The sequence below is a fragment of the Lutjanus erythropterus genome, chromosome 9 (assembly GCF_056507025.1).
Source record: "Lutjanus erythropterus isolate fLutEry1 chromosome 9, fLutEry1.hap2, whole genome shotgun sequence".
Taxonomy (NCBI): domain Eukaryota; kingdom Metazoa; phylum Chordata; class Actinopteri; order Lutjaniformes; family Lutjanidae; genus Lutjanus; species Lutjanus erythropterus.
In genome coordinates this window covers 39,498,946-39,519,807 of record NC_139325.1, presented here as the reverse complement: position 1 = coordinate 39,519,807, position 20,862 = coordinate 39,498,946, and the positions used below count along the sequence as shown (strand labels likewise).

General features: G+C 37.8%; 1 protein-coding gene across 1 annotated transcript; it reads left to right on the top strand.

Moving 5' to 3' along the window:
* The first annotated feature begins 2,751 nt into the window (after nt 1-2,751).
* Nucleotides 2,752-20,503, top strand: ctss2.1 (cathepsin S, ortholog2, tandem duplicate 1). The gene is made up of 8 exons (XM_084727576.1): nt 2,752-2,905; nt 8,303-8,427; nt 8,546-8,668; nt 11,791-11,943; nt 14,092-14,316; nt 17,397-17,562; nt 18,032-18,134; nt 20,127-20,503. Exons 1-8 carry the CDS (start codon nt 2,887-2,889, stop codon nt 20,224-20,226), a joined length of 1,014 nt encoding a protein of 337 aa, XP_084583702.1. The 5' UTR covers nt 2,752-2,886; the 3' UTR covers nt 20,227-20,503.
* The last annotated feature ends 359 nt before the right edge of the window (nt 20,504-20,862 follow it).

The following is a 20,862-nucleotide window of genomic DNA, read 5'->3' as shown; positions in this document are numbered from 1 at the left end:
TATTGTAGTGACATGCAAATAAATTCCCCCGGCCCTCTGAGGAAAGCTGCCTTTCATAGCTTACAATAAAATGTCTGCATGACTTTAAACAAATCTACTGTAGATAAGAAAGTAAAGAAATTCATGTCAACATCTAATTCAGCCCCCAAGAGAAGAGTCACACTGTTTGAACTCTGCACAGTGATGAACTGAATAAACCACAGTAAATAATGCTGGTTATTAATATAATTAAACCTGACCATAACAGATTTCTGTCAACAACAGTGTTTTTATTCACCCGTAAGTCAGGCTTTAAAAGTTTCATCTCTGATCTTGTAAGTCAACACAACACGTTCACGTCTTTTTTTTTTTTTTTTTTAATGAAGATAGCATAACCTGTTAGTCCTCACTTAGTGCCAGATACAACACTAAAACAGTTTCACGTTACTCTTAAATTCATAACATGAAAATAAGGCAACATGTTTCCAGTGCGTCTGTAAAATATCGACCCCCAGCACTCTGTGGTTGAACCTTGCTGCTGATGTCTGCTGTACTGTTTTGCCAGACCTCTGACTAAGCATTAGTCATGTGAAAAATATATGTTTTCTTTAGCTCATCAACCACAGCTACGTAAAATAGTTAGTGAAATATTTGCACTCATAAAAGTAGAAATATATTCAAAATACAGAGCTTCTCATTGGCTGGTTTTCCCCCAACTTAAAGAGCTACTGAGACTAAAATATTTCCATTTATGTGAGTTTAAGTGAAAAGCTTCAGTTTTATGTTATGTTTAAGAGCATAAGTTTTTACAGGAACATTATGAACAAAATATCAGTATCAGATCCTAAAAAACAAAAAATAACACGTCAATTCACAGGATTCAAAATAATCAAAATTAATAGATGTTGCAACAGGTACAGTTTATAAATTTGAGTACGATTGCAAATGATTAAAGACCCTAAACTGATGTAAAGGTTGATGTTTTCTACAGTCTGAATGTTGGTACCAGTGTGTAGTGTAAGTATGTGCTATAACTTATTTAGCATGAATATAATCTTGCACAGAATTTGTATGTCAGGGGCCATGACCTGATAACACGGCAATTTATTTACAAATCTAACCGTTTATAAGATTCTTATTAATTTAAGCTCCTCTAGCCGGGGAATTAATTTGTCCGTCCAGCCGATCAACAGTTTGATCCGAAGACCTCGACAGCATCTGGCGGACTGCCATAAAACACGGCGACCTCCTGACCTTTCATCCAGACTCATGACAGGTCAGACTACCTCTTGACCTGCACTTTGGTCCAGAGCCACGTCCTGTATATCCCTGCAACTACTGACTGGAATTCCAAAACACTTGCTATCATACTCCCCAGACACTGAATCCTAATATTTTCTGGTGAACGTCCTGACCTTTGCTATTATGGCACCATCGTACCAAATATATTACTGCTATATGAGAAACATCAGAATTTATTAAGCAGATTGCCATGAAACTTACTGAATTTATTTATTCTCCCCACTGGAGGAATGTTTTGCATTTGAATTTTTTCACACTCAAGAGAAATTGTCAGCGTTGCACACAGGATTGTCTGATTGGCGTGACCTTTACAGAGTATTAAGACACCTAGAACGATAAGATGTCATGCTGTTAAACTATTCAAATCTTTTATTCCAGTAAAACTTCTAACACCACAAAAGTACACCGCTATAAAAGACTTCGAAAATGTTACTTAAAGCAGCTTCAAGGAAGTTTCACATTGTGCTGGTTTTGCCCCCTTTGGACAGAAAAAGTATCTTCTCCTTCTGTAACGTTGCCTGGGAAAACGTAAACACTCCGGTCTGTATTTTAACTGATTTCAGGGAGAATCTGATCCAGGATGGTCTATGAATAAGAATAAGATAAGAATAACTGTATAGAAATAGCCAGATGCTCAAATAGAGGCATCCAGACTGTTTCATAACCATCTAAAAACTCCCTCATACATTCATGTAAAAGCAGGATTTTACTGTTCTAGCTGGTTGAGGTGCAGCTTATTTTGAACTGTTTTGTATTTGACAAAATATGTAAGTAATGATTATTTTCCTCATGGATCAATCTGTTGAATGCTTTCTCCATTAATCGACTTATTGTTTGATTTGTACAAATTCTTTAAAAGAAGTGAGAAATGCTGTCACAATGAGCCAAAAATTCACAACTCCGACTAACAGTCCAAACCTCAACATTACTACAAATACATTCATATCATTATAATATATATATTTCTTTTAAAAAAGGAAAGCAGCATTCTGGGCTTATCTAAACAAACAAACAAACAAAAAGTTTTCCTATGTAGTGGAGTAAAAAGTACAGTATTTCCTTGTGAGATGCAGTAGAGCAGAAAGTAGAAAGTGGCATTAAAATAAAAGACTCAAGTACCTCAGGTTTGTACTTGAGTAAATGTACTTTGTTACATTTCACAGCTCTGAAGTCCTCAGTTTGTTCGCTTCATGAAGTGCAATTCACACCACAGCCTCTGGGGGCCGCTAGTGGGACTTTACACTTAGTTATTTATTTAATTTCGTGGATATCAATTTTACTGTTTCGCTTTTTCCCACTCAACCTGAGGCAACAAACCTTCTCTCCTCTTCTCAGAAAATTAGTTTTGTTATGATTCTCTGGTTCAGTTTTGAGGCTTTACTGTAAAGAAATAAAAAAACAAAAGAAAACCTTTCTGACTTCCTCATACGTTCAGTTTGCTGCTTCAGGTGATGATCACCACACGGGGGGAAAGGACAGATGTGTGTTTCTAAAGAGGAAGAAGTGGAACAGATCATGTGACACTTCACTTCTTAAATATCAACCAGGAAAAAGCAGTCAGTCAGTCAGTCAGTCAATCAGGGGAGGTCCAACACAGAAGCAGCCATGAGTCCGACGGAAAAAGGTAAGTTAAACACTTTTCATCAACATATTTACATCTTTTATCATAATCTGCTGATATTTACTTTAACATCAGGGCTTTAATGACAGGAGAGCGTGAGAATTCAAAGCTTTAACGCGTGTTTGCTTTTAGTTTCGTTTTGATGTTTTTCAGGGAGTTTCTTTTGTGTCCTGACTACAGGTACAGTTGTTATCCATGTGAGGGAAAATAATGTTGTTTTTTATTTAAACTCGGGTATCGTGTGACTGTGGTGCTTAATAATGACGTCAGGACCACAAAATTATCTAAATATATTTTAATATTTAACCTGGTTGTTCTCTGGGATATGTAAAAATGTGCCAAACATTTTTGCCTCAGGATATCTTTTAAACAATTTATTATGGACTTGATTTATTTCTTTTTATTATTAGTGAACCTATATCCGAAAGAAATGAGTATCAAGATTAATAAAATTCACAGATTAAGGCTATTTTCTTTGGATAAAGTATATTGTTGGCTTGATACTCAACTTTACAGAGTTTCAGACTGATAAAAAAGTCATGTATAAATATTTAACGTATAGATTTAGGTTACATGTAACAATGATGTTTATAGGAGCCTATCTGGTGGTAGGGGAGACTGGGGACGGTTGCAACCAGGGCAGGAATTTTCTGGAAGGCCATGAAGGCCTATGTAGGAGCTAACTTATTTCATAGTCACTGAGTGAGTTTAGTTTGATTATCATACGCTGTGTTGCTTCTTCATTGAATCCACAGGCTGGTCTCTGTCGTTATTTTTCCCATGCAAAAATTCAGTGTCAATTTTTGTTCCAAACACTCAGCTGACTGCGTGACAAACATTTTAGCGCCCCAGCGCTCAAAAAACGCCTAACGACAACAGTAACCCTCCTACCTTTACACCTGAGCACCACAATGTTACAGCGACACCCAGTGTTCAAACAGTGAACTACAATTTAACCTCTGGATTATTTCAACAACATATTTGGCTCCTACAGGCTCCCTTAGTTTGACCTCACACCCCTCAAAAAATGATCTGCACTGAGGCCACAGTGGCCTTGATGCCCCGCCCACACTGCACCTGCTAATTTCACCTTTTTTCTCGCCAGAGGTTAAGATTTTGAATTCTTAATTGAGCAACATCAAGTAAAACACCAATCAAATAATAAGTAGTGAGTGTTATTTCTTTATGAACCGCTGGAAAACTGAGTTATTTATGACTAAAATTTGAAAAATTAGCAAACAAAAGACACATTGCTCATGTATCACTGGACTGACTTAACTAATACAGTGTCCCTAAGAAATGTTAGGAGTATTACAGTCTGATATTTGTGACAATAATATTAAAAAATATAATGTTAGTCCCCCTGACTCCCCATCCTCGTCTTCAAACAAGTACAGTGAGTCTAATTAGTCCAATGATAAGTGTGTATCAACTTATAACAACTTATAAATCCACTTCAAATAAAATGATCCTTAACCATCAAGTTAAATTCATTATCTCTGTGTTCATTTGATGACTTTACTCCCCTGACATTTGGCAAACATGCAACACCAAAGGACAAGTTGCCTTGCCCCTAAAATCATGAAAGTCCAGGCCTGGTTGCTATAATTTTTGCTTTTCTCTTTGTTACTCAGAGACTATTTGATCAAGACCAATCAAACCGTTAAGTAACAAACTTACATCTGTCTTCTAATTACCCATACCATTTAAAGATGATTACATTTGTCATATTGATCATAATATTTATTTGAATGGAAGACGTCAGGTGTTGCAACTGACCCCAACCCTGGAGACAGTAGCAACACTACTGAATAAACACATTTAACCTCACTGATTAACTTTTGCTTTGCTGAATTTGGGTGAATTGTCCTTTTATGTACCTCAGAAGGACTAGTTTAAATAAAAAAAAAAACACTGATGTGTGGTCTGTTCTGATGTGGCTGCTGAGTTTGGGGATGGCTGCAGGAACTTGTTATGACAGAACATCATGTGTCAACTAGACACACTGACTTAGACACATGCTAACCATGTCAATTACAAGTCAACAAAACAATGATTCAAACTAAGCAAGGTCTGATTAATTTGTAAATACTTATTATAACCTGAGCATGTGCGTATGAGTAAGACTTTAGCATGTTGCTGATTGGAGGAATATGACCTGTTGCGACAGTCCCCTCTTGCAGCTGTCCCCAGTCTACCCTGTTGTCATTTTATTGTCAGCTTGTTTATAAAGTTGTTCGTCTGGTCAAACTGGCAGATCTGCGTACTGAACACTCTCATATGACAGAGAACAGAACAGCTCAGACTTCCTTTATTCAGTCCAGTCAACTAATGCTGTTGTGACGACGTCCTTTATGATCATTTGATTGAACAATAATTCATGCTGAGGCTTTGTGACGGCGCTGATGCTTTTGGACAAATTTCTTGCTTGTTCATTGGTTTCGGTTCTGGTCTTGTGACAGTTGCCTCATTCAGGGATTTATTATGTACAGTTCAATAGTTTTAAATTTGCAGAAGTGACACTTCGGACTGCTGCTGAGCATCAGACGTCAGATGTTGAACACCCACTCGCACAATCCAACACGAGCGCTGACCAGAGCCATATATATATATATATATATAACCATAGAGTTGACTTAACACTTCAGAGACACTGTCAGCAAGAACTGCATGTCATAAGCTTTACAAAGACAGCTGATGATGCTGCTGTTTACCTGTCGTCCAGCTGATGTGGCTGAAAATATTAAGACAATGTTATAATGTAAATGTTTTTTAATTATTACACAATTTTGATTAGTAATTATTTATACAAAATGGCAGAAAATGCTGTCTTCAGCCTCTCAAATAAGGAGATTTCCTGATTTTCTTTGTTTATTATCATATTAAACTGAATATTATTGGGTTTTAGACCGACAAAATAGGTCACTTTGGACTTTGAGAAACTGGAATCGACATTTTCCACTATTTTTCATTTTCTAATGGTTGCAGCCAGAGATTAAACATGACGATTAACTTTAGTGTTTGTTATAATTTGATAACCACTAATAAAGCATTTGCAGTAGGTTTCTGACCCACTTACCTACTCAACCAAGTGAAAAAATATATTGACATTTTTGTGGTCCAATTAGAGCCATGTAACCAAAACTATGATGCTTTTGAATTTGTCAGATAAACGTAAGAATGATCTTTTTTATGCTGTGTCATGCAGACACAGGTTCTGTTCAGGTAACTGTGTTACAGCTTCCTGTTGTATTAATGTGCAGACATCAGATACAACCATTCAAACTCCATTAAACTAATTTTATTATTTATTATTATTATTTTTTTTATTACAGCTTACCCAGAATATTAATCTGGTCAACTGTATGATGAAATGTAATAAGTGAGGTACAAAATATTCTCCCTGCTGACCATCTGAAAACAAAGTCCTGTGATTCTTAGGTGTAATGCACTAAAAGTACAAAGTCTGACCATGAAAGTGAAATTCAAATGCAAACATACGTAAAAGACAAAACTTTTTGAGTAATTACAGGTGATACTTTTTTATTTTTTAATTTAATACTGAACTTTTCCATTTTTTGGCTTGGCCCCCTTGACACACAAGTTGCGCATGCACACACACACACACACACACACACACACACACACACACACACACACACACACACACACACACACACACAAGACATCACAAAGGTTAACCCTGTGGGTGTGAAAGTTAAAGTTCATCATGAATCTATGTTGATACACTGCTGTTGATTTCCTACCTCGGTGACTGGCGGAGGCAACACATACCTGCCACTCGCTTAAGAAAACCACTTCCTGCTCAGACAGAAACACTCGGTGTTTATACAGTTTTGCTTGTCATGCAAGTCAACTGTTTCAGAACTGTATGACTGCAGCAGTATTTCAAGGTTTGTTGTCTACAAGCATTTCCTGGATGCAAACATTAATCCTGGTGGCTGGGTTTAATCCAAGTGGAGCCAATTTTTTAATTATTCTGAAAAAGAATATCGAAGCTCAGGTTTAGAAAATCAGAAAATAATATCCTGCAAATGATGTCAGACAACAGTGGTTATAAGTGGTGATAATACTTGATATACTTGAGAAAGAGTTTTGTATTTTCTTCCATTTATTATTCCAGTTTTGCAGTAAATGTTCTTAAATAACTCTCTACTATGTGAAATATGTTCTAGTAATGTAGCCAAGAGTACAGTAATAGCTGCCATGCAGTTGTCATACCAGTGTTTTACCCCTGCAGAAGTATTTCGATTGAAAAAACAAACATTATCATCCATGCATGAAATTATACCAGAGTATAGATTTTAGGCCATGCCACCAAGCCTTTTTAGTTTGTTCTCACTGATAATATACCTTGGAAATCAAAAATGAACTGATAATTTTTCACTAATACACATTTGTGCATTGGTGATGCCATTCTTGCTGCCACTAACACAGAAACATACAAATGAAGTTACCTGGTTTAGCTAATTATCCCAGCAGTCAACTGTTACTGTCACTACTTGGCGCAGCTGTTCTTGCAGCTTTAAGCCACATTAACATGAGTTAAAAAAGAAATATTGCTGATTTTTACAACAGCAGAATATTTACATGGTAGACTCAAGATAGCAAAAAAGTGCAATTTCGTAAAATGTAATATTTATTGGTTTACTCAACATTAGCCGACCAGCTAATATCTGTAGTCCCTTGAAATTTAGTCACCTTCAAAGAATATGAAATTAAAAAAACATTACAAAGTAAATTTGTTATTTAAAGCTGTAATTTTAACAGTGTTAGATAGGGCTGCATGACGTGGTAAAATAAAATAATATTGCCATGATTTTGACTGATATTGTAACTGTGTTACATGGAAATTTTTTGCGTCACCAGTTTCATTTTCACTGAAAACAAAACTGTTAAAAACAAGAATATGACACATTTGTTGGCTTCTGTACTAAACAAACAAGCTTCCGTACATCTGGAGGACAAGAGTGCAGCTCCTGTAGTTTGGCCAGTAATTGTTCAGCCCTGGCTTCGCAGTTGTAGTGTGTCAATTTTTCCATTCAAGTCAGACCTCATCAAGAAATGTTGTGTTTCTGTTTTGCACACTGCTGAAGTCTACAGTGAGTTTTACTAATAAAGAAAGACAGGTGTGTGTCTGTTCAAAATATCTTAACATCAGTGTTTTAAACAAACAAGACTGAGGTTGTGGTGGTCCTCCAGCCTCTGAGACGTGTGTTATTTATGAAGTGAAACCTGTTCGTATGTTTCCGACTCGAGGCTTGATCTCTCGTCAGGTGGTTTGTTTTCTCGCTGCATTACCTTGCAGACTCCCTCATCAAAAGGTCGGGCGACATCCTGGCTTCTCATGTGGTCCGTGTTCTGCGTTTGTGTTTACAGGCCTGATGTTGGGGAGCCTGCTGCTCTGCTCCCTGTGTGTCAGCGCAGCGGCCATGTTTGACAGCCAGCTGGACGCCCACTGGGATCTGTGGAAGAAGACACATGAGAAGAAGTACCGAAATGAGGTAGGTGATGAGAAAAAGTGTGGATGTAGATGGGATTTTTCTTTTCTTTCCTGTATATAATACTTATTATTAACTCATACAGTATTTGACCTTCTGCCCTCTTTCTGTATGTGTTGAGGTGGAAGAATTTAGCCGCAGGAGATTGTGGGAGAAAAACCTGATGCTTATTACGATGCACAACCTGGAGGCCTCGATGGGACTGCACACCTACGAACTGGGCATGAACCACATGGGAGACATGGTGAGACACTCGCCTACTGTGCTGTTTTATACAGGAGGGAAAAGAAGATCTGTATTGATTTATGATTATCTCTTTTATTCATTAATGACCATGGGTACTAATAATGGTGGAAGGTCAGAGGGATCCAGACTAAACACGGTATGACTAGTATGAACTTTGAAGCTCAACAGCTAATCATTATAATGAAGTATAGTATATGCAGAAATGTATCTTCCGACAAGGTTGAAGGCAACTGGACCCTGAAAGGCCCCAGAGGCTTTGTGCTTTCTGTCAGTAAGTTTGCAGTAACTGAAATAGATGCTTTTTTTTTTTTTTGGAGTGATGTACTGTATTAATGTAAAGGATATGGACTGAGGCTGGCAACAAATACTCACTAGTTTATCAAGTCTGCTTTAATGTGCATCTTGAAACAGTCCAGTGGTTCTCAAACTTTTTCTAGCATGCAAAAAAAGTTGTTAAAAAAAAGTTTTTAAAAAGTTATCAGTCATTAAAATTGATGGAAGAAGCAACTGATAAAAAGGATCCAAGTTGAATTTTAGTGAAATAAAGTTCAATACAACAGCATCCCTTACTTGTGTTTTCCCCCACATAAATCATATTCATGCGACTTTCACTCCATATTATTTATATATATATATTATATTTTTTCCCTGGTTGTCCACGCCCCCTCCTGCAGTAGTTCTGCCCCCCCCCCCAGGGACCCCCTAGTCTATTAAAGATAACAAATCCCAACAAATGATAATTAAAAAACATAAAAACACAACTCTTTTAGCTCTGTTTTTGGTCTCCACCACCTGGAAAATGCTCCACTATGTTCACCAGCTATATGCGGCTAACTGAGTCTGTCTGCCATTTAGTGATGAGCAGATAGTGTTCAGTGTGTTTTGGTGCCTTTTCGCTGGAAAAAAACGATACTGAAAGTGGTGACAGTGACCCAAAACTGTCGAGTTTTGCACCGAACATCCAAACAAAGAGCTGAAACTTGCAATAAAGTTCTGCAAAGCTGAGATGAGATGCAGATTCAAGTATGATTCAATAATAATCAGGGAGTAAATTAGAATACATTTTCTTTGACCTCATGCAGAAATTATCAGTATATTTTGCTGCTGAGCACCAACATGTATCCTTTCAGCCTTTGTCTCTTCCACTGGTCGAACTTGACCATGCATGAGAAACTATAGTTTCGTGGTTCAGGCATTTGAGCTCCAGGATGCGTTTACCACAGTGAACAACCTACAGTGTACTCCTGGTCTACTTTAGTGACTGACAGACTGCATACTGGAAAATCGACTGAATGAGGGTTGGTTTGCGTCCGTCACCTCGCCTCAGTCTGTGTTTGCGATTCTTTGGAAGTATTCAAACCAAAGTTGAGACCAGTTCAGTGATGTTAAATTACTCGACAGCAAACACGGCCGATTCCTTAGAAGTTCAGTAGAAGTGAACTCACTCATAAAACCTCTCAGAGGGCACAGAGATCATACTCTATAAATCACAGGATGAAACATGTTTATCTGCTTCACTCTGTACGGGAATGTTATCTAATGTAATCAGGTGTGTGCTCGTAAAAGTTTGATATTTTTCCTGTTGTTCCTGTTTCATTACAAGGTTGTTTTTGCCTAGAAGGGATTATAATACATGAACTCATAATTATTAGAGTACTTTTCTCCTAGGTGAGAGAACAAGTACATTAAAATTTAATTTAAAGCTTCGTTAATTGATTTTTGGCCACTTGGGCAACATAACAAGCTTTAAAGGAGAATTTGTAATATAATTACTGTGATAAATTATAAAATGACCATGAAGGAAACATGCTAAGTTGAAACACTTACTACTTTGACAACAAAACTACAACCACGGTGTCCTCTGAAATTTCTATTCCTGTCAGGAATGGTTGTTTTTGTTTGCCTTTTCACATTTATTAGAGTTCAAATTAATGTTGAATATTAGGTGAATGAGTAAGTGTCTGTTCAGTGATTGATAATCTTTAAGGAGGAGTTAATGACGATTAAATTGAGCAATATGTTAAAGTCCACAGAGGGTGTATTTTCAGGACAACGGGCTTCACTTTACAGTGACAGTTACAAACAGCTGATCAACTTACATTTGTCCGTTGTTAATTGTGAAATGATAACGTAGTGCTCGTATTGCACTTCCTGCAGCCTGTCTGAGTTTCCTTGACTTTGGCTCTCACAAAAAGTGCACAGTGGAACAGTAGGAACCCTTTTTGTGATTTTGTTCTCCACCCTTCCTGGTTTTTTTTTAATTATCACTAGATATTTTCTGATACAATTTCTTCCTTCCTGATACAGATTCATTTCCCTAAACTTTGTGTAGTTTTCGATGCAGAGTACCAACCTGATACTAGTGTGTTAAAAAATACATCAATTATTGTCATTATTATTATTTTTAACAGCTGTTTACTACACACCATGCATGGTTGTGATAAGATTGCTATCATTGTTGTACGGTCTGTCTCAGGGAAAAATTATTTTGTGCACAAGATGCTGCAAAGAAGTGGCAGGGTCCCATTTTGGGGAATAAATTATGTGACAACGGACGGCTGCATAAACTGACTGGTGATCAAACACTGAACGCCAGACATTTCTGATACTGGTATCATATCGGAGCAACCCTAATTATGACGCCTTTATTTATTTGTTTATTTATTTTACAAAGAAATAAAGTAAGAAGCTGAGATGACTGTGAATACTAAAATTAAAATGATCACTTTTACAGTACTGTACACTGGAGAACCTAATAGATTTTACTTCTGATTTCACACCAGAGCTGAGACTGTGTGAATGTGTTGATTGACAGAAAATGAGTCTGCAGATATTTTGATTATGAATAAATCATGTCAGTCACTTTCACATCTCTTCAAAATTGATAATTTGCTGATTGTTTTATTGATTCTTTTGGTTTTGGACTGTTGATTGAATTAAAAAAAAACTTTGTAAACATATGTAGATGCAGCCATAATTGCAATCAAAGAGACTGTTTATACTTTGACAAGATCTCTGTCCTATAAAAAGCATATTTATAACCCTGCTAAATGAATAAAGGTCATTTGAAACTGAACTCAGTGCTGCTCATTTCATCAGTTGTTATCTACTTCCTGTTAGACACCAGAGGAGATCCAGCAGTCTTTTGCCACACTCACTCCTCCCACTGACATCCAGAGGGCACCATCTCCCTTCGCTGGATCATCAGGCGCTGATATACCCGACACCATGGACTGGAGAGAGAAGGGCTGCGTCACCAGCGTCAAGATGCAGGTAAAAGAAAAGAAAAGATACTCAGAGGGGTTCTGTTTCCATCTGTGACTCATTTAACAAGAACCTCAGTCAGCAGCTGTTGGCGAAAGCAGAAGCGTGTGGTGTGTCACAGTGATGCAACCACCTCCCCACCACATTCCTCCTCTTCCTCCTTCATCAGATTGGTTCATGTTCACACGGGAAGTCGTCGCCACAATTGCCAGGTTTTGCAAGTTTTTTTCGCCACTTCCACGTTCTGGTTTTTGGTGATAAAACGGTGAAGGATCGCTGCCTGACACGAGTTAAGATCATCAAGCTCAAAATCTGACAGCGTTTGATTTTAGGTTTTATCTTTTAGACATCACTTTTTCTACACCTGCTTTTTTAAAAATATGAATAACTTTCACCTGATTTTAAAAATCACGCATGGAAACAAAAGTTAGAAATGTGTGCACAGCCTTTATTAGGCAGCTTGTTGGCCACTTAGACTCCAAATATCCACTGGGATTAAAATTCACATTAGGGTTGCAAAATATTGGATTTTTGCCAATATCCAATATGCCAATACCGATATATGCACATATTTTGTCCACTTATTAAGAGATTACATCAAGTCTCTCTGTAGTGGAATTAACTTTACATCTACTCTTATCATGACAGAAAAATAGTGCTGACAGTGTTTTTTTTCCCTCTGGTGCCTGTTTTTCTTTGTTTTTCACAAATTTGTCTTAATGACTGGAGTGATGGAACTTAAGATGACTGATTAAATTTATTTTATTTGTTTTTTATTTTATATATTTTAAAGCGTTGAGTGTGATTTGGCTCCTTCTTGATTAACTGATGCTGAGAAATCATTGCAAATAGCAACTTTGCTGTCTGTTTTGGCAGTTTAAAAAAAAACACCCACACGGCTCACATATTTGCATTGTGTGCGTATAATTAAAGCTTCATCTTATTGGCCTGTCATATTGGCTGAAATGTTTATTTCAGGTTGATACTAGTATTTCATTTTAAAGCCTTTATCAGCTGATACTGATGACAGGCTGTTCATCCCTAATTCATATCATTTTTATACTCAATAATTACTTTTTATTACATCTTGTGAAGCTGTTGAGAGTGATTTCTGACACAAGGATTTAAGACTTCAATTAAGACTAATTAAGACGAATGGCCAACTTACACACAACACACAACTCAGTTATTAGAATACCCATAATCCTCTTGTGCATACGTGTTTGTATGCACATTATCTTTTTATTTATTTTTTTGTTTTGTCAGCTTTCACAGCCTGGTCCTGAAGAGAGGAAACCTAATTCTATCTGTATTTTATGGTCAAAATTGCAATATTTGGAGAACTATTTCTGGAGCAGCATCATACAGTATAATTACAATATTTAAATGACATTTATATGACATGGCCCATTCGTTAAATTGTTTTTGTCACAGAGATTATTTGTTGATCAACAGAAAAATAAAGTGGCATCATCCGTCCCTTCCCAGCATGTAGGAGAAACTATGATTGTCACTAAACTTGCAAAAACATAAATGGTCCTGTCTCTAGCCTCATTCTTCACAACTGTAGACACATGTTCAACTGCTCTCTGTACATAAACAGCTCAATTTGAGGTAACAAAAACTCCTATTTTGACACTAATGAAAAACATACTTATGAATATTCTATTCAATTTCTGCCACATTCTGTAGACAGATTCCTTAAATTGTTGTGAAAGTCAATAATAAAAAGAGAGGTGTAGTATTTTAAAAATACTTTTGTTTAAAACTCTTCAAAGAAGCTGAAGTACAATGTGAAGAAATGAAAACAATCTCATGGCAGATTGCTTCCAGAGTTTTGAGGGGAAGAAAAAAAAAAGAGATTTTCAATTTATTACAAACTCGTGTTGTGCTGATGAGTATCATTCAACCAGAGATACACAAGTATTGATTTTGGAGTTCCTTCTGTTCTGTGCAACATGTTAAATATAATTGACAAACAAGAACAAAATTCCCAAAGAGTCAGTAGAGTTCTCTAACCTCTTAAACTCTTGCTTCATCTTTACAAACTCGTGTTCTGCTGCCAAACATGGAAATGTGAAAAGTGATTCATCCAACTTTGATGCATTTTTGCATTGTGTGTGTGACATTACAGTAACAGCGCTTGTTTAAATCCAGGGTGCTTGTGGCTCCTGCTGGGCCTTCAGCGCCGCGGGGGCCCTGGAGGGCCAGCTGGGCAAGACGACGGGGAAGCTGGTGGACCTCAGCCCCCAAAACCTGGTGGACTGCTCAACCAAATACGGCAACCACGGCTGCAACGGCGGCTTCATGCACCAAGCCTTCCAGTATGTCATCGACAACCAGGGCATCGACTCTGACGCTTCATACCCCTACACAGGACGGGTGAGTAACTGGTTTAATCCTGTCGGTCAGAGATGCATCAAAGGGAGGGAAAAGGAAAATCCATTAAAGTTGGACTCCGGAGAGTCTGTTTAGGACGTGTGGGAAACGAATTTGATCACGTTGAGCTGGTAGCTGGCAAAAAATGTGGAAAGCCATAAAAACACAACAACAAAAGGTCAGCCAATATCCACATTTTTATGCATCTGTAACTTACAAACCCATGTAATTAATGTGCTACATGACTTTTCCAAAGATTATCTCCCAGCTCTGATGTTTATGACCTCTTTGGAAGTTGGCTGTTAAATCGCACAACAAGCATGATATGATCGCACAAATCTAAAGTAAGATGGCAGCGCTTCAGAAGTACAAAAAAATCTTTTTTTTTTTTTTTTTTTTTTCGGCTTCAGTTTCACATTTTATTTCTTTGGCAAGTGCATCGAAGAAAACAAGCCACCATCAGAGCGGCACAGAGAGAAATCAGCCTCCTTTGATTAAGCAATCATCATCAGGCGAGCAGAGGAGGCACTGATTAACAACAACCACCAGGTGTTCACAGGTGTTTGAGTATGAAAAGACCTTCAGAGGTGTAATAATTCAGTCCAGATTTTTAGGTATCGTCTTTTAAAACCAAGAGCCAAAACTGACTGACCAGTTGATGTCAGATAAAAGCTTTTTATTTAAGCTTTTAAGCGACTTGAGCACATGTGTTTTTTTATTTTAGTGCATTCACACAGTCTTTAACAGCATGTAATACCAATGAAAATTCAGCTCAGTATCACAGCAGTTTGGGGACAAAATTTAACAGAATCTCATGTACAGTATAGAGGGTTAAATGTATAGATTTGTGTACATGGGAAGGTATTTTCCTCTGTCTGCGTAAGACTTGCACGACTTTCAAAGTAATAAGGACGTATGTGGTATAAAAATCCACATAAGTATGAGATCAGGGTGGACGGATGGGTCAAACACAGGATTTCACACAGGAGACCGGGGTTCATTTCCTGCATGAGACCAGCATTCATCATCCATTGTTCTTTCAGGATTTTCAAACCACAGTGTTTTTCTTAATCTGACTAAACTGCGAACATCACGTAAAATGTTTCTCAACAAACTTTATTTTGAAAGTCTGACCGCATTTTGATTATTGCTGACTTGACTGTTGAATGAGAACGACGGTCTGTAATACATTAGTTTGAAAGTTGTGCTTCGTGTCACGAGAGAAAACGGAAAACTCGTGTCTATGTATGTAAATCTGTTGACCAGATTTTCTGACTGTTTCGCAAACTGGTGTGAGACTGTGATGGAAAAGTACATCTGCTTGTAACAACTTCATTTTAAATTTGTGAAGTACCAGAGGCAGAGCGGTCTAGAAAAAGGGAAAGTTTTGAAAATCACCTAAATATAATTCTACCAAAGAAATCTTTGGGGGAATGTGTTGCTCCTTTACATTAGAATTTTTCACAACCAAACAAACACCAGTGTGTTCAGCTTTGAACACTTGATTTGTGTTATTTTGTTGAGTTTACATTATCCCAAGTGTTTCCAACAATGTTCAAACACAGAGAAAGCTGTACTTTATTCAAGGTAACAGTGCCTTTTACGTTGCTAGGTAGGTGCTAGTCCCCTTCAAGACGTCATTAAAATGTCTTTTGTTACTGTGTTAATGTGAGAGAGACCCCTAGTGACAGAACTTACATATGGTCGGGAAAGTAGAACCGTCACAAACTTCAACCTCCTTTCACTTCTGCTTCTACGACAGTAAACCACATATTTTTTTGGTTTTGGACTCGGGATATTAATGATTAAAGACTGACTGATTATTCCCCAGAAGAGAAGAATTTAACCAATTAAAAATGTATTAATTGATAATTAATCGATAATGCAGAAATGGCAGTAATTGCACCTCATTGACATTGCTTTGCTGGGTGAAGCCATTTGTTGAATGAACTTAAAATAAGAAAAAAAAAAAAAAAAAAAAAGAAAATGTGTGGTTTATATCTCATTAATTATTAATGATTGATCAGTTGTTATCGTTTTCAGTTATCAGTTAAGGAAAATGCACAAAATTGGCAATCCTATTTTGGTCTGTTGGTTGGACAAAAAAAAACCGTTACCTTGGACTAGAGAACTTGTTGTGGACATTTGCTGACATTTAAAGAACAAACAATTAACAGTTAATCAAGAAAACTTTTTTTTAGATTGATTGATAATGAAAGTACCTGTCAGTTACAGACCCAGAAACTGCAACATGAGATGAGGTGATGACAAATGGTCTTTGTAAATCAGTACTTTCCCTTTGCACTTTTCTTCATAAAAGAAAGACGATCATTGTTCTCTTATAAAGGCGTTGGGCCAAAAATAAAACAGGATGTTGAGGAGAGGTGTTATTCCAGTTAGCCAGAAATTAAAACACTTTGATTTTTAAGTGGGAACATATATGAAATTCAGTGCAAACTCAGATTTACAGTTAAGAAATTCCTGTATGAGACAACAATGTGGGTGTACAAGAAGTTAAGTCCGACCCTTCAGGCTGTAGACAGCAACACTCTTCTCACTTGTCTGTGGTCTGCTGTTAATGTCTCTTTGGAGCAACAATAAATTAATCGGAGCGGACAACGTGTTTGTCCTCCAGGCTTCATCTGGTTCGCTGTTGTTCGTGTTTGTGTGGAGGAGGAGGGCAGTTCTGAGCGGATCCGACAGACTGCTGCAGCCTCGCGGAGGTGTTGTGGCTCTAATTCACCCGAAAAAAATAAATAAAAACTCTATCTGTGATGTGAAATATTCTCTTAATAAGCACAGTGACTAGCCTGTGTCTGAAATTTACTTTCTGGCTCACATGCCAAGAGCTGGAGAATGTGAAAATTAACTGCCGAGAAAATAATAAGTTATCATTTTTCAAACATGGACGTTGGTTAATCCAGTTGTGCCTCCAGCTAACTTTGTGTCATATCAGCACACAAGAAAAAATTAAGAAATTATGTTTTTTTGGCATCGTTATTATGTCCTTTCTTTAATCCCGTGAAGTGTATTTCACACAGATCCTGTTCATTCATCAGTTTTTTTTTGTCTTCTTCCTTCAGTCAGATCAGTGCCACTACAATCCCTCATACCGAGCCGCCAACTGCTCCAGCTACAGCTTCCTGCCCGAGGGCGACGAGGGGGCTCTGAAGCAGGCGCTCGCCACCATCGGACCCATTTCAGTGGCAATTGACGCCACTCGGCCAAGATTTAGCTTCTACAGAAGTGGTATGAACTGTACATGTTCTCATCTTTGCTTACATGACCTTCCTTGACAAGGGTGGGGGGGGTGGATGTGAAGCGGTGGCTGCGAAAAGGTCACAGGAGGAGTTTTAATTTTTTAAAATTGACAAAAAATTATTTATACAAAAAGCTTGAGATCTCTTTGCTGACTTGCAGTAGTTGAACTTTTTATCTTTCCACGGTGATGCACAAGTGTACTCCAGGAATGAGTGACATCACTGTTCAGTGTGGTTAAAGGTGAAAAGAGAAAACTTTTTTTGAAACTTTGAAGCAGACTACAGACATTAAACATCATCACATTGATCACTAATCACTTAGGTTTCGTTCAGTCTGCAGACAAAAATGGCCCAAATCTGATTTATTTCTATTTTTTAGCTTGTATGTGACTCTGATCTGTGCAAACATGAATATAATGAGATGGGTTTGTTTTTTGTTTTGATCTCTGTCATTTCAGGAGTGTACAATGACCCGAGCTGCTCAAAGAGCGTGAACCATGGTGTGTTGGCCGTGGGCTACGGCACGCTGAACGGACAAGACTACTGGCTGGTGAAGAACAGGTGAGACATTTCCTCTGCCCTGATCTCCCCCTGAATCCCCCTTCTAGTCCTAGTGTTGCTCCGGTATGTTCCTCTCCCATCTGAATCCTCCGTGTGGTGCTTAACTGGCTGCACCGGAGGACACAGGGGAAGTGAAACAGGGAAGTCAGAGCTCTGCAGTGAGGCACACTGTGTCAACAAGCAGAGACCGACTGTTTTGCTCAGGGTTTGGGCTTTTTGCTGACATGAGTGTGGTGGTATAAGGGACCAGATTTCAAATTCCACAAACATCTGCCTCTCAGGGTTGGTTGAAGTCAGGTGGTGTCACAAAGTCATTCGTGTATAACAGAGAAGTTTCATTTCTCATCATTTAAGGCATGTTAACCATCACAACTTCCCAATCTTGTACTGCTGACCTCATTAGACCCGTTTTAACTTTTAGCTTTAGCTTATGACCTGAAACAGCTGTGTGTTAGCTATTTTTTAAAAGGACTAGATTGTTTTTTAACACCTTTACTGTCTTATCTCCTGCCAAATGATACTTAGCAGTATTTCCCTTTAAAATAATCTCTACATTACTTGCAGCTGTGAAATGGTGGGTGGTGTCAACCATATGGATACAGACTGGCCAAGTTAGGACATTATAGTCCAGGGGAGAAATTTTTAGGGCTTAATATATCTGTTAAGGCCGATTGTTACGTGCCACAGTGTCTGTGCTCTCCTGTGCCCAGGTTCTGCCCCTCCCCCCTTGCAGATTGCAGTGATTGGCATCAGGTGCAGCTGCTCTGCAATCAGGACCTGGTGCTTAAAAGCCTGCAGAGTGCAGCCGGTCAGGGCCAGTGGGCCATTCGGCAGACTTCAGTCTGCAAGTCTGTAGGCTAATCCTGCAGCAGCAGTTTAATTTGTTAACTTAATTTGACACACATTTGTTAATAAATGAACTTTTGTTTACATCTTTGTCTCAGTTCTCCTTCCTTCCTTTTTCTCCCGGGTGAATTTATTTAATGTTGCACCCCTCATCCCCGAGCCCAACTTGGAGTCGTAACACTGATAAGGCCAAGACCAATTGTTTTTATTAAAAAAAAAATATATATATAAATATATATATATATATATATATATATATATATATATATATATATATATATATATATATATATATATATATATATATATATATATATATATATATATATAGAGTCCTGGGTGCTGGATAGAAAAACTGATATAAAAGCGTAAAAGTCAAGTCCACACACCAGAAGTTTCTCCTTATAGTGTATTTAATCGTGTCACCACGTGTGACGTTTCCTCCAGCCCTTCATCAGACGTGATACAAACACTTTATTTCACCATTAAGCATAAAACTTTACTTTGTGTCATTTAAAGCCTCTGGAAATTTGGCTAGTATGGGTTCATATCAAAGTGTGTCATTAAGCATCCAAAAAATCTGAGTTAAAATAAACATCCATAACTATTACTATTACTATTACCCACCTTAAGGTACAGATAAAGTGCAGATCGGATATCAGCACCTCGTGTACTCTGCGAGGTAAAATGACTGTTTTTGTAAAAGGAGTCTTCAGTTCGCTGTTGTTGAGCTCAGACTCAGAGGAAGATTAAGTGGAGCAGAGATGTTTGGTCTCTATCTATATCTGAAATGATAATATTTTGAATTTGGATTAAAGCTAATTTCTAAGATTATTTAAATACTTACGATTAGGTTTATAAGATCCCATATTGCATAGTTAGAGGGATATTGTGGATTTGGGTTTTCAGTGACTCCAAGCCTTTGGTCAGATTCAGCTCCATAATTTTCTCACTTTCAAGCTAATGCTAATTATTTAACACTTAAAGTAGTGAATGCTAAACTATTAGCATGAGATGCTGTGATTTATCAACTTTCATTCATGTTTTTGCTACTTAAAAGGGATGTTTTCTGATGAATTACTACCCTAAAAACTTTTGTGCACCTCTTTAATTGTAATGTTTTGTTTTTCTGCTCTTTTAATCCAGCTGGGGAACTAAATTTGGAGACCAGGGTTACATCCGGATGGCACGCAACCAGCACGACCAGTGCGGCATCGCTCTGTACGGCTGCTACCCCATCATGTAACTGCAGAGGAACCGAAGTGAACCTGCTGTGAAATCAATATCACATTTCTCTTTTTAATGTACAGTATAATTTCACATTGATCATAACATTTTTCTATCTGTTTTGTTCTTGAAAGTCTTTTTAATGAAGCTTTTCACAAAAGCCAAAACCGTAAAGTCTTTAAATACTACAGTTTAACATCACTGAACGTGTCTTGTAAGGCTGTGTGCTTGTTTATGTCTGAATGTGTGTGTGTTTGAATATATAATAAAGACACAGATGTACTCCGTCACAGTGAGACATGCCAGGTCTGGATCAATATATCAGTTTATCGATCAGTCCGATGTCAGCCTCTCAGTAAATATCAGATCTGTGTTCTGCGCCGTAGGTGCGGCGAAGGCAAAGATCTGATTTTTACTCCACCAGTTTCAGGTTTGTCAGTCTGTTAAATCTGCCATGAAGACTGCCTGAAAGGATCCCATTGACTCTTTGGGAAATAGGCTTGTTGGTCAATTTAGCTTTTACATGTTACGACAGAAGGAACGCCAAAATCAATACTAGTGTCTGTGGTAAATATCTCTGTCCCGTGCACATGCTGATGTGGTAGCATGTCCTATACCGGCTGCCTGCAGGCAACTTACTTTGTCTTGAGCGAGA